Source organism: Schistocerca gregaria, chromosome 2, assembly GCF_023897955.1.
Source record: "Schistocerca gregaria isolate iqSchGreg1 chromosome 2, iqSchGreg1.2, whole genome shotgun sequence".
Lineage (NCBI taxonomy): Eukaryota > Metazoa > Arthropoda > Insecta > Orthoptera > Acrididae > Schistocerca > Schistocerca gregaria.
Window position 1 is genome coordinate 212297990 of NC_064921.1, and position 12568 is coordinate 212310557.

The following is a 12568-nucleotide window of genomic DNA, read 5'->3' on the forward strand; positions in this document are numbered from 1 at the left end:
GCGCAGGGTCGTGGCAGCAGGGGGTGTCGCAGGTGTCCACCCCTGGCGGGCGCACGTGGGCCTCGGTGACTGGCCTGTTGCCCGGCCGGCGCTATGAGGTGCGCGTGCTGGCTCGCAACATTCTAGGGCTTTCCAAGGCACCGCCCACGCCAGGAGTGGCGCTGGACACGGCACAGGAACCTCCAGGAGCGCCGCCCACGCACCTCTCCGTTCTTCCGCAAGGCTCCCAGACGCTGCTTGTAGAATGGAAGGTGAGTGGCGGTACAGTGGGATATGCTCTTAATACGGATCATTGCTCCTGCGTTATATATGACACCCATTCAACAAAAGTGCTGTATAGTTTTCTCAAGCCCATCAACCTGACTTGACTCTACACTTTCCTATCAAAACATTATCACTTTGAATTGGTATGACTTCTGATTTCAGATTTATTTGTTAACTTGGCATCAGTGCAGTATCTGCAATTAATATTAAACAAGAGGGTTAAGTGTGCTAGCTGCAATAATGCAATTGAAATTCATTGCAGTATCTTTTATTTGGACACAAACGTCTTTCTGGATAAGAGGTAGATTCATTGCAGTTACCTTTTAATAAATCTATCCTAGTGCAATGTATTCCTATCATATATCGAAATTATAAAATAGTAATGTACCCAGTGTGTCAGTGATTATCTCAGAATCGCTTGCCTGGGTAAAAGTTAATTCTTTCAGACAAATGGAGCATAGGCCAGTTGTACATTATCTGGTTCCATTGGCAGTATGTAGCTTTAAGTGACTCACGAGAAAGCGCCTCATTAGCGAGAACGATTTTGGTGACTGAGTGTTCATGTGTCGACCGGGTTGAACTAGCGAAGGCTTCTCCTAGCACTGATTTCGACTGATAATCACCTATTACGACCATGACCAAAATCTTGATTGACCCCTGAACTCATGACAGAATGCCTTACATCTTTTTCATCGACAAAACGCCCCCACACAAGTTAAGAGCTTTCCCAATATTCTCTAACTTTTGTTTGAGCCTGTCGTTACTTTTCAGTGGGCCACACGCATTCTTCGTTTCGCCAGGTAAAGTCTTTATTAGGAACTTTGGTTGATGATGAGTAATACCGTCCACTCTCAGGCTAAAAAATCGCAATTATCGTAAATGTGTCCTTCTAAAAGAATTTTAACTTCGAGTAGTATTTAGTTTCTCCATTACCTGAGAACTACATCTCCTCTTGATTGGTCCCTTGGACTAAGATCTCCATTGATTATGCATCCCAACATCAAACTGTATGCAGGTCGGGACGTCTAGCTACATTCAGTGGCGATGATAGCTGCTTGAAATGTTATTCTGCGGATTATGCACATTGCTGGCACCTTCAGGCTTTCTCCCTTCTTGAAGATAGTGGATAACATTATACACTCAAAACACTTAACACTACTCTCACAAAATATGATACTCAATTACCAACACATCAGATTTCAAAAAGGGCTCTCCACAATTCATGCCATTAATAAAATCGCGTTTCACACTTTAAAAAAGTTAAATGACTAAATTTGGCAAACAAGATAAACTCATATGAAACTTCCTGGCAGATTAAAACTGTGTGCCGGACCGAGACTCGAGATCTGGACCTTTGCCTTTCGCGCGCAAGTGCTCTACCAATTCTTTTTTTTTTCTTCGGTTTTATTCGTTGCATTTGTTCGGTGCGGATGTCCCATGACACCTGTTCAAGTTCAGTGATGAGCCGTTGATTCAGTTTTTTTATTACAGAGGGCAGTCAACCCTCTGACCGAACACCCTGAGCTACCGTGCCAGCATCCAACTGAGCTACACATGCACGACTCACGGCCCGTTCTCACAGCTTTACTACTGCCAGTACCTCGCCTCCTACCTTCCAAACTTCACATAAGCTCTCCTGCGAAACTTGCAGAACTAGCAAATGGTTCAAATCGCTCTGAGCACTATGGGGCTCAACATCTGAGGTCATCAGTCCCATAGAACTTAGAACTACTTAAACCTAACTAACCTAAGGACATCACACACATCCATGCCCGAGGCAGGATTCGAACCTGCGACCGTAGCGGTCGCGCGGTTCCAGACTGTAGCGCCTAGAACCGGCAGAACTAGCTCTCCTGAAAGAAAGTGAGACGAGGTACTGGCAGAAATAAAGCAGTGAGGACGAGACGTGAGTCGAGCTTAGGTAGCTCAGTTGGATGCTGGCACGGTAGCTCAGCGTGTTGAGTCAGAGAGCTGGTTGGCCTCTGTAATAAAAATACTGAGTCAACGGCGCATCGCTGAGCTTGAACGGGTGTCATGGGACATCCGCACCGAACAAATGCAACGAATAAAGTCGAAGAAAATGAGTAAAAAAAAAAAAGAGTTGGTAGAGCACTTTCCCGGGAAAGGTAAAGGTCCCGAGTTCGAGTCTCGGTCCAGCACACAGCTTTAATCAGCCAGGAAGCTTCATTTAAGCGTACACACCGATGCAGAGTGAAAATGTCATTCTGAAGGTAAAATCAAATGTTACGGTATTAGAGCTTTCGCTTTTAAGTGATGTTAACTAAAAGTACGTTGAGTATCACATTAAGAGACCCGGGGCGCCTATTCAGCGAAACAGCATTTTCAGATCGGGGACTAACTACTGCACATAAGCTTTCAGATTTGCATGAACACAACTTGAGTTTTCCTGCGTGCTGATGTAAACGTGACCCCGTGTGACGTAACTCGTTGACGCGTGAGTTGCAGCCGCCAGACGGCGACCGACACGGCGACGTGCTGGGCTACCGCGTCGAGTTCTGGCAGGTGGAGGCGCCGCAGCAGCGCCAGCGGCGGACGCTGGAGGCGGCGGAGGGCGCCCCGTCGCCGCTGAGGCTGCGCCTGGAGGCGCTGCGCAAGGCCACGCAGTACGCGGTGCGCGTGCGAGCCTACAACGCGGCGGGGGATGGGCCGCCGGGCACGGAGGTGCTCGCCGCCACTGCCGAGGACGGTACGTGGAGTGGCGCGCGGCCTGCGCTGGAAACACCCTTCAAGTAATGTACAAAGATGGGGCCTGAGGGAAGTACATGCCACATAAAGCTACTCTCTTATACAGGATGTTGCAAAAAGGTACGGCCAAACTTTCTGTAAACATTCCTCACACACAAATAAAGACAAGATGTTATGTGGACATGTGTCCCGAAACGCTTAATTTCCATGTTAGAGCTCATTTTAATTTCGTCAGTATGTACTGTACTTCCTCGATTCAACGCCAGTTGGCCCAATTGAAGGAAGGTAATGTTGACTTCGGTGCTTCTGTTGACATGCGACTCATTGCTCTACAGTACTAGCATCAAGCACATCAGTACGTAGCATCAACAGGTTAGTGTTCATCACAAAGGTGGTTTTGCAGTCAGTGAAATGTTTACCAATGCGGAGTTGGCAGATGCCCATTTAATGTATGGATTAGCACGGGGCAATAGCCGTGGCGCGGTACGTTTGTTTCGAGACAGATTTCCAGAACGAAGGTCTCCCGACAAGAAGACGTTCGAAGCAATTGGAGCCCGGAACATTCCAGCCTATGACACGCGACTGGGGAAGACCTAGAACGAACGAGTACACCTGCAATGAACGAGGCAATTCTTCGTGCAGTTGACGATAATGTCAGCGTCAGAGAAGTTGCTGCTGTACATAGTAACGCTGACCACGTCACTGTATGGAGAGTGCTACGGGAGAACCAGTTCTTTCCGTACCATGTACAGCGTGTGCAGGCACTATCAGCAGCTCACTGGCCTCCATGGGTACACTTCTGCGAATGGTTCATCCCACAAGGTGTCAATCCTCATTTCAGTTTTGCTGTGTGTTCCCATTTCATGATTAATGTGATTTGAAGAGAAGTAATAAAATGACCTGTAACATGGAAAGTAAGCGTTTCCGGCACATGTCCACATAACATATTTTCTTTCTTTGTGTGTGAGGAATGTTTCCTGAAAGTTTGGCCGTACCTTTTTGTAACACCCTGCATAGCGCCAGCAGCTACTCTCGTAGGTTCAGTGTGGGCTGTAATTGCCGTATGATAGCCACACTTGATAGCTATGCTAATGCGTTAAGGAGGGTAGGACGTCTAACGGGTCGTCTTGGAGCAGGAGAGGCAAGTAGACCACTTGTAAAATCGAAAATGAATATCCCATTACTTTCAAACTTGGAATGCTTATTAAACACAAACTCCTCAATGCAAAACTCTAAAAGGTTTCAGATCTATTAGAAACTGTGGTAAAAATTGAGATAATAAATTACAAAATTTGAGTGGTTTTCTAAACATGAAGTTTAAAGGGGGTAGGACGTCAAACGGGCCTACTTGGAGCAGGAGAGGCATCAGAGGACATTTTAATTTCCAGTGTCTATACTTTTACAAATAAATTCATAAAACTTTGTCATCATCACCAGGAGGGATTCAGGATTCACACTCATTGCAGTGGATGTTCGAAAACATAAGAAAATAATCTTTTTTGCGTGTGAAATTTCATCATTTTTTCACTTACTAATGGCTGCATTTTCTTCATAAGTTACAGAGAGTCTTCGATGAATTTTGCAGAGCATACATACCATAATAACAGCTTTGAGAAACTCTAGAATATATTTAATTTATGAAAAAATGAATGATATGTTGTATTTTAAACTTGATGTTTAGAAAAAAGACAACTTTTTAGTTAATTACCTCAATTTTTACCACAGTTTTTAACCGATTTGGAAAATTCTAGAGTTTCATGCACCTTTAAGTATGGTTTGTATGCTGTGCAAAATTCATCGAACCATCTCTCCTACTAATGAAGAAAAGTGTACCTATAGGAAGAAATGCTGCCATCAGTAAGTGAAAAAAATGATGAAATGTTACATGTAAAAAAATTACTTCGTTAGGTTTTCGAGCTTCCACTGCTATGAGTGTGAATTCTGAATCCTTCCTGGTCATGCTGACAAAGTATTATGAATTTATTTGGAAAAGAGTGGAAATTAAAATCTCCTGTGTTGCCTCTCCTGCTCCAAGTATGCTCGTTTGACGTCCTACCCCCCTTGAAATGTAACAGCTCGTTCACTTTTCCGTAAATTAAATATATTCTAGTTTTTGATACATCTGTGCACAATTCATCGATGAATCTCTCTTACTTATGAAGGAAAGTGTACCTATAGCAACAAATAAAGCGAACACTATGTAAAAAATTGATGAAATTTCACATGTAAATAAATAATTCTTTTATGTTTCTAAACTTCCACTGCTGTCACTGTTAATCCTGAATCCTTCCTGAAGCTATTTACAAAGTTTAATGATTTATTTGTAAAAGTATAGACAGTGGAAAATAAAATGTTATTTATTATCTCAAGTTTTACCACAGTTTCTAATAGATCTGAAACATTCTAGAGTTTTGCATTGAGGAGTTTGTGTTTAATAAGCATTCCAAGTTTGAAAGTAATGGGATATTCAATTTCGATTTTACAAGTCATCTATTTAAGAACAGAAATGTGTGTTTTGCGGAAAACGGCCGTAAAATTTTCTTCTTGAATTTGGCATTCTCTTAGACCTGTCCAACACAAAAGGCGGGGTCTTTCTCATTTTATAAATCAATTATCTTCCTTTTCACATTCCTATGATGCACTTATTTTATCACCTCCAAAAATGATTTCTCTGCTTCCACTAAGCGCTCTCTGTCTATTGCATACAAAGCTTTGATGCTGTTCACTCCAGGCTTGATTACCATTTTCTATAAAAGATGTTTCGTGCTTACAACACCATCTTTAAAACATGAAACTGCATTATAAACACCAATAGCAACTTCATTTCTTCCCACAGAAACGGTTCTTAGCAGTCTTCCACATGCACATTGGTTAAAACTTTAATTTGAGTTTTGGTTACCGCCATGAAGACGTTTCTTCAATAAGTTTTCATCTGCTAGGTCCTGAATATAAGTTTGAGGGCTTCCATTACAGCAATTGGTAGATGATTTCTGTGATGATATTATTCACCACCAGCTATTGACCTTCGCTAGCCACACCAACCTTCACTTCCTTGCGGGTACAAGTTGTCGATTGTGTTATTGCCTGTTGACATTTTGTGGACCTATAAGGCGCAAACTGCTTGCTTCATATTTTTCAAGTCCCCTGTGATCGTTTTTACTGCCAAGCCATAGTATGTCTGAAGCATGGCAATTTCTGTAACCGTCAGTCGCCCTCTCCCTTTTATTCACACTGCAAGCCTTTAAAAACAAACGAAATCAGCCATCAAAACAATGCATGTCGATAGCAGCAGAGAAGGAATCTATATCAGTACTCCTTTGTTTTACGTATGACAATCTCTGGCGCAAAAACACACATTTTAATTGTACAGAGTGAAATACACATACGTCTGACAGAAGAATGCTGTGTAAAGGGGTATGGCGCTACATCTTGGTGCATTTAAGACCAAATAACGTTCCTATGTCTTATACATCAAGCTGTTCAGGTAAATGTGCGCTAAAAAATTGGCATATTTGTGAAAAATCTAATTCTTTTTAAGTTTTAGACGTCCTACACCCCTTAATAGGTACCCGATTTACGCCTTGAAAAATTTTGTTCCAGTTTTGGCAACTAATGGGAAATCTGTATGACGGTATGACATCCACGCTGTCATTTGACAAGCCAGAATGTGGGTGAACAGTTTAGCTATTGAGGAAAGATGAGCTGTTTCATATGATGGGTCGCAGCAACGGTGCCGCATTGAGAGAGTATCGCCGGTTGAATGATATGAGGAGAGGTCCGATGTCATTAACTGGTTCAAATTAAGTGATAATGAAATTCGAAAACACAAGTGAGCTTGTGTGGCAAATTGACGAGGACGGCTTCCTATCCAGACAGAAGCTATTGAGGGGGTTGTTGTTGTAACTGATTATGCAGCACGTGTCCGGAGTAGTGTTAGTTATCACGCAGTGTGACGAGAATTTTCCACCCCGTAGTCAACAGTACCAGAAGTTTTGCTGTCTGTTTTACACTGGTCCCCGTACAAGACCCAGACAGTCCAGCAATTGAAACCTGATGGTTCGTAGAAATGGTATGAATCTGCTCTACGATTTCTGGCACGGATCCAAATCGATGACATGTGGCCGGGCAATGTCCTGTGCAGTGACGAGGCCCATTTTACACTACCGAATACAGTGAATACAAATAACTGCCGAATTTGGGGTGCTTTTAAACCGAGTGTTAAGCACTCGCCGTGTACAACCGCGTGGTACGGATTCATAAACACCTGTATTCGCTGTCCGTATAATTCCTGCATTGGAAGATCGCAACTGTGTCGAAAAATTGTTTTCATGCAAGATGTCGCTCGACCAGTGAAATCTTCTGCCTAATACAACCATCCAAGAACATTGAATATCCAAAGATCACCTCATTTGAATCCGTGTGACGTTTGACTCGGGGGACATCTAACAAGACGCGTTTCCCAGGAACACGTTAGTCTCTACTTGATCTGAAGGCCAGTATATAGAAACACTTGGTTCAGACTCCACCGGAACTGCTCCAAGCAATAGCTGATCGCGTCGTTTTGCGGATGCAGCATGTCGTCCATATCTCCGGTGATCATATTAAACAAACTGTGTAAGGGGCGGTTGATAATACAGTCATCATTACGCCTGTCTCACTTGTTTGACGTTTACTATCCACGAACAATTCCAAATCCATTACATATCGGAACATTTCATGCGTCTTTCTTGTATCGAGAGCTCCAAATCTAGTGGTCAAATTTGGAACTATTTTTTCCAGCGTAAATTGATTCCACATTAATACGTCAGAATATATACCATATTTCGCTGTCGTCAGATGGCTGTGGCCCTCTGAACCACTCAGTTCAAATACAGTATTCTCGACCTTGCATCCACGCAAGTCAGTAAACACGCACGATCTTTCTGGCGAGTGCTGCTCGGCTGTATTGTCATGTGGTTGTCGTCTCGATCCTTAAAAATTTCTCTCGTTCCTGCTTCAACCATCCGGCGGCCGGGCCCAGTAAAGATGGCAGTCAGCACCTGAACACAGTTCGCATCCTGGGCAATGTAAGGTTGAAACGAATGCGCAACGAAATCGGTGAAGAACTTTTCCACATTTTGGGTTACAACATTAAACAACAACTTGTCTTTATATAGTAGTATGCATCATGATAAACGTAGAAGTACCGTGTATTTTAATAAGTAATACGTTAGCGGTGGAAATATTTAATTTGAGGGTCCATGGATCTCCCAAGGTCCGCCAAGTCAATGGGTCTACTCTAGAGATATCGACTTTGTCTTTTGCACCACGTTCTCTTGGAGACGTTTCAGCTCTGTCATCTTCTATGGTTGTGGTATGCATCTAAACATATTGCATAACAAAGGCAGTCCATGTGCTACACTACAATAAAACCGTCGAAACTACTTCTTCCTTCGTGCCTTCCTTAATGCTTTCGCTCAGTTTGTCTGCCTTTTGGCTAGGTTATTTGTGTGTGTGTTTTCACATCACATATTTTTATTTGATGCTGGTGTTACTCAGTAGTTGTTTAGCGAAATTTAGAAAGCATTGCAGATACTTGACCTAAAAATTGCTCATTTTGCATTGCTAATATGTTTTTGATGACATTTTAGACTTACAAGTAACACTGTGGAACTTGACAAGCATCATAGACGCGGAAAATATTCTACTTGAGGCACTTTTGTGACCTAAACCAAACTGATGCTCAGTACGAACTATAAACGTTGATGACAAGCAAAAGGAGCATAAACCTATAGTTAATGTCACTTCGCTATTTTTAACTTTTGCAGAACAGTATTCAAGGTAAAACTCAAATTCAACATCTGCATGTTCCTAATTTTTTAGTTATATTTTATAACCAAATTTTTGTTTTTGTCTATTTATGGTGAGTATATTTTGACTACACTCATTCCCGTATTGAGTAATAATTTTACCTGCGTATTTAATAGGCCCCACATCTTTAGGCCTTAGGCATCAAAACAGAGTTAAAGTATTTGTTTGGAGTTTAAAATAATATTTCAACACCAATTTGAAGTGAACATCGAAGTTTTTTGCGTTTCTGACATATTTCTGCAGGTTTGCAAGGAATACTGTGACACTTGAGGAGCATCATAGAGGCAGTAAGTAATTAATTGTGGAACTTTTATGCATTCTGAATTTGGAGCACTGCGACTGTAATACGAAAAGATTTTCTGAAATTGCCTCAACCAGTTTCCTTTTTAAATAGATGTATTTCAGCAGACCATGACCGGTTTCTAGCTGCCTAGAGCTTTCTTGTTATACCTTCGTGAGGCTTCTTGTGTATCTATGACAAGATAGAAAACGACAGCAAATAATGTAGTACATATGGCACAGAATCATGAAATATTTAAAACGTAAGTTGTACTTAATGGTGTTTCTTAAGAGTAATAGATTTTGCATATATATATTTGTCATGTGTAGTACTTTGGAAAACATTATTCACTCTTTCGAGTTGCTATCACACAAAAGAATTAAGAGTCTTTGCCACAGACACCAACTTACATGTCTTATAAATTTTGAACAAGCAAAAGAGTGTGATTAAATTACAGGCTCAAAGATGTATTTGAACCAAAGATGATGTTCATCAACACTCACATTGTTGAATGTTATATCTTACTTGCAGGGAATTAGTATTTTTTTTTTCGCATTGATGAAAATTGTGTCTTTCTTACAGGAAATATAAAAGCCAAATTCACTTATATTAGTAGAAATTTAGCTGCAAATTTACATGTGCGATTTACAAGGTGTATGAAACTAGATATTTAGATGATATTTATGTTACAATTAAGAGTACAGGTGCTAGGATTATTTTTAACAGCTATGTTACTTCTTCTTAACTGAACTTGGCATACGACATTTGAGATTAGCAGGTTAGTGCATCAGTGTGCTCCTTGTACCGTGTTTCAAAGCCTCTTGCTGTTTGTCCTATGTCGCAGCAGGAGCAACAATCGCATGTTAATTTATATATGCCATATGTTTGAAAGGATGTGATAGATCATTTAGTATTATAGACCATTTTGTTTTATATTTGGTTGTTTATGTGAAGACTTATTTTAGCATTGTGTGGTTTGAGAGTCTGTATGACAAGTTACTGTAAAAAGGCAAACATGTTTGGTTTCTTAGGGCTGGATTGTTGCTGTTGTTTCATTGGATTTAATTTTATCATCTCGTTTATCGTATGTGGTTGGTCGATAAGCATTGTTCGAATCTATTGTTTTTAAAATATTAATTTCTAAATTTTTATAGTACGTTCAGCGTGAATTTGTTTATTTTGTTGAGTGCTTATTTAAAGAGAGCTAGTTTATGCTGATTTTAGTGCCATAATGCATTGTTAATTATGGCCTCTGATGTAGGTTTCCTATGTATTTGGACCTTATGTTTCCTGCTGTAGTGTTTAGGTCAAGAAAGTTGATTTCAGAGTGAGTCCGATGTTCTACTGTAAAATGTATTTAGGCATGAACATTATTAAATTTGTCATCTGTGGTTTCGCTATCAGTGCAATTTCTCCATCATATAGCAACAAGGTGTCATCAACATATCGTTTATAATAAGTGATTTTGTCTTTTTCTGTTTGCTTTGCTGTAAAGAATTTGTTTTCTGGACCTGATGTATATGTCAGCAAGAAGGCCAGCTAGGCTACTGGTCATTGCCAGACCGTCATTTTGAGAATAGATATTTTGTTTTTAAAGTAATTGTGAGACACCAATAACTCAAGGAACTCACAGAGTTCAACATTAGTTAGCTTTTAATGATGTGCTAACGTTATTTTTTTTATTATAAGTATGTCTATTATAGATCAGTTCGTGTATAGGTTGAGTATGTCGAGAGATGCAAACTGCCCTGAATTACATATGCTGTCAATCTACTCGAAAGTGTTCTTTATAGACTAATTGGTTGGGAAGTACAGTTTTTCTTGATTTTCTTATTTAGTTTTTTTGGTGACTTTGCAGCTAGAACTATTTATTGAATTCACAATCGGGCATATCAGGTGTCACCCTTATGAGTTCTGGTTTGTGATGTCAGCTTTCGGGCTATAGGGTTCGTTATTATTGTTTGGCTCCAGTAGGTGTTAGCAAAAAGTTGCAATTCTGTAACATGTATTTTTTTTATTTTAGCTTGGTATTTGTGAGTGGAATCATAGTTCAATCAGTTATGTTGCTTTTTAAAAAAAAAATTCTGAAGTTTTATCAATGTAATCTGATTTATAAAACTTATGAAACATGGAAGTTGGTGTCTGTGTGAAATCAAATCGAAAAACTGAATAATGTTTTCCAAAGTGCTACACATAAAAAATATATATCTGCAAAATCTATTAACCGTAAGTAACACCTTTAAGTATAACTTAGATTGTAAATATTTCGTGAAGCTCTGCCACATGTAGCGTGTATTTGCTACCGTTTTCGATCTTGCCACAGATATACAACATGCTTCACAAAGCTACAACAAAAAAGCACTGAATGTGTATATGCACCATCTGATGATGAGCTGCTAGACAGCTGGAAACCAGTCATCGTTTGCTGAAATACACAAATTTAAAAGTACGACTGGTTGCGGTAATTTCAGAATAGTGGCTCTGTTATGTCCTAAACTAAGCGTGATACTCAGATTGAGTTATGATCATCGTCTCCTAATGGTGATGACAGAAACTGTCGTAGACCATCATATCCACCAGAAATGGAAAGCGCTGAGAGAACTAGCGTTTCATGGTTTACGAGCACGTATACTGACAAAGAAGAGTATCGAAGGGCATAGTGGATATTGGGAATCGAATTCTACTGTAAACAGCTGCTTGAGACCAACAATAGCTCGCAGTGTGGTTGGTGTCCAGGCAGCCAGCACACATAACAGCAAAACTCGCAGCACCTGAAAAGGACTGCTGGGTCAGTCATTCACATATAGTGTGTAAAATGTGAACAAAAACTCAACGTAACACACAGAAGCACACTATTCCGTAAAACTCCTGTCTGACAACTAACACAAAACGGGCCAGATCGCTGTTGCAGAAGCAACGGGAAAAGCATACCAAATTTAAAAGAACCCAAAGTCCCCAAGATTGGCAAAGTTTTGCAGAAGTTCGAATGAAAGCGCGTATTTCAATGCGAGATGCTTTCAATAATTTCCACAATGAAACTCTATTTCGAAATCTGGCAGAAAACCCAAAGAGATCCTGGTCATTCATAAAGCACACCAGTGGCAAGGTGCAGTCAATACCTTCACTGTGCTATAACAACGGTGAAGTCACTGATGACAGTGCCACAAAAACTGAGTTACTAAACAAAGTTTTCTGAAACTCCTGCATTAAAGAAGACGAAGTAAATATTCCTGAATGCCAGTCAAGAACAACTGCCAAGATGAGAAACATGGAAGTAGATGTCCTCGGTGTAGCAAAGCTAATTAAGTCACTCAATAAAGGTAAGGCCTACAGTCCACATTGTGCACTAGTCAGGTTCCTTTCAGAGTATGCTGATGCAATAGCTCCATATTCAACAATTATATACAATCACTCTCTCACAGAACGATACGCATCTAAAGACTGGAAAATTGCTCAAGTCTCACCAAT

At 40.5% G+C, this 12568-nt stretch overlaps 1 protein-coding gene across 1 annotated transcript in view; it reads left to right on the top strand.

Annotated features, from left to right (window-relative positions):
* Positions 1-12568, top strand: part of LOC126335702 (Down syndrome cell adhesion molecule-like protein Dscam2) — a 1471118-nt gene that overhangs the window by 1301058 nt on the left and 157492 nt on the right. The window contains exons 19-20 of the mRNA XM_049999160.1: positions 7-251; positions 2731-2971. Coding sequence (XP_049855117.1) covers positions 7-251; positions 2731-2971 — 486 coding nt within the window. The remainder of the gene's footprint in view (positions 1-6; positions 252-2730; positions 2972-12568) is intronic.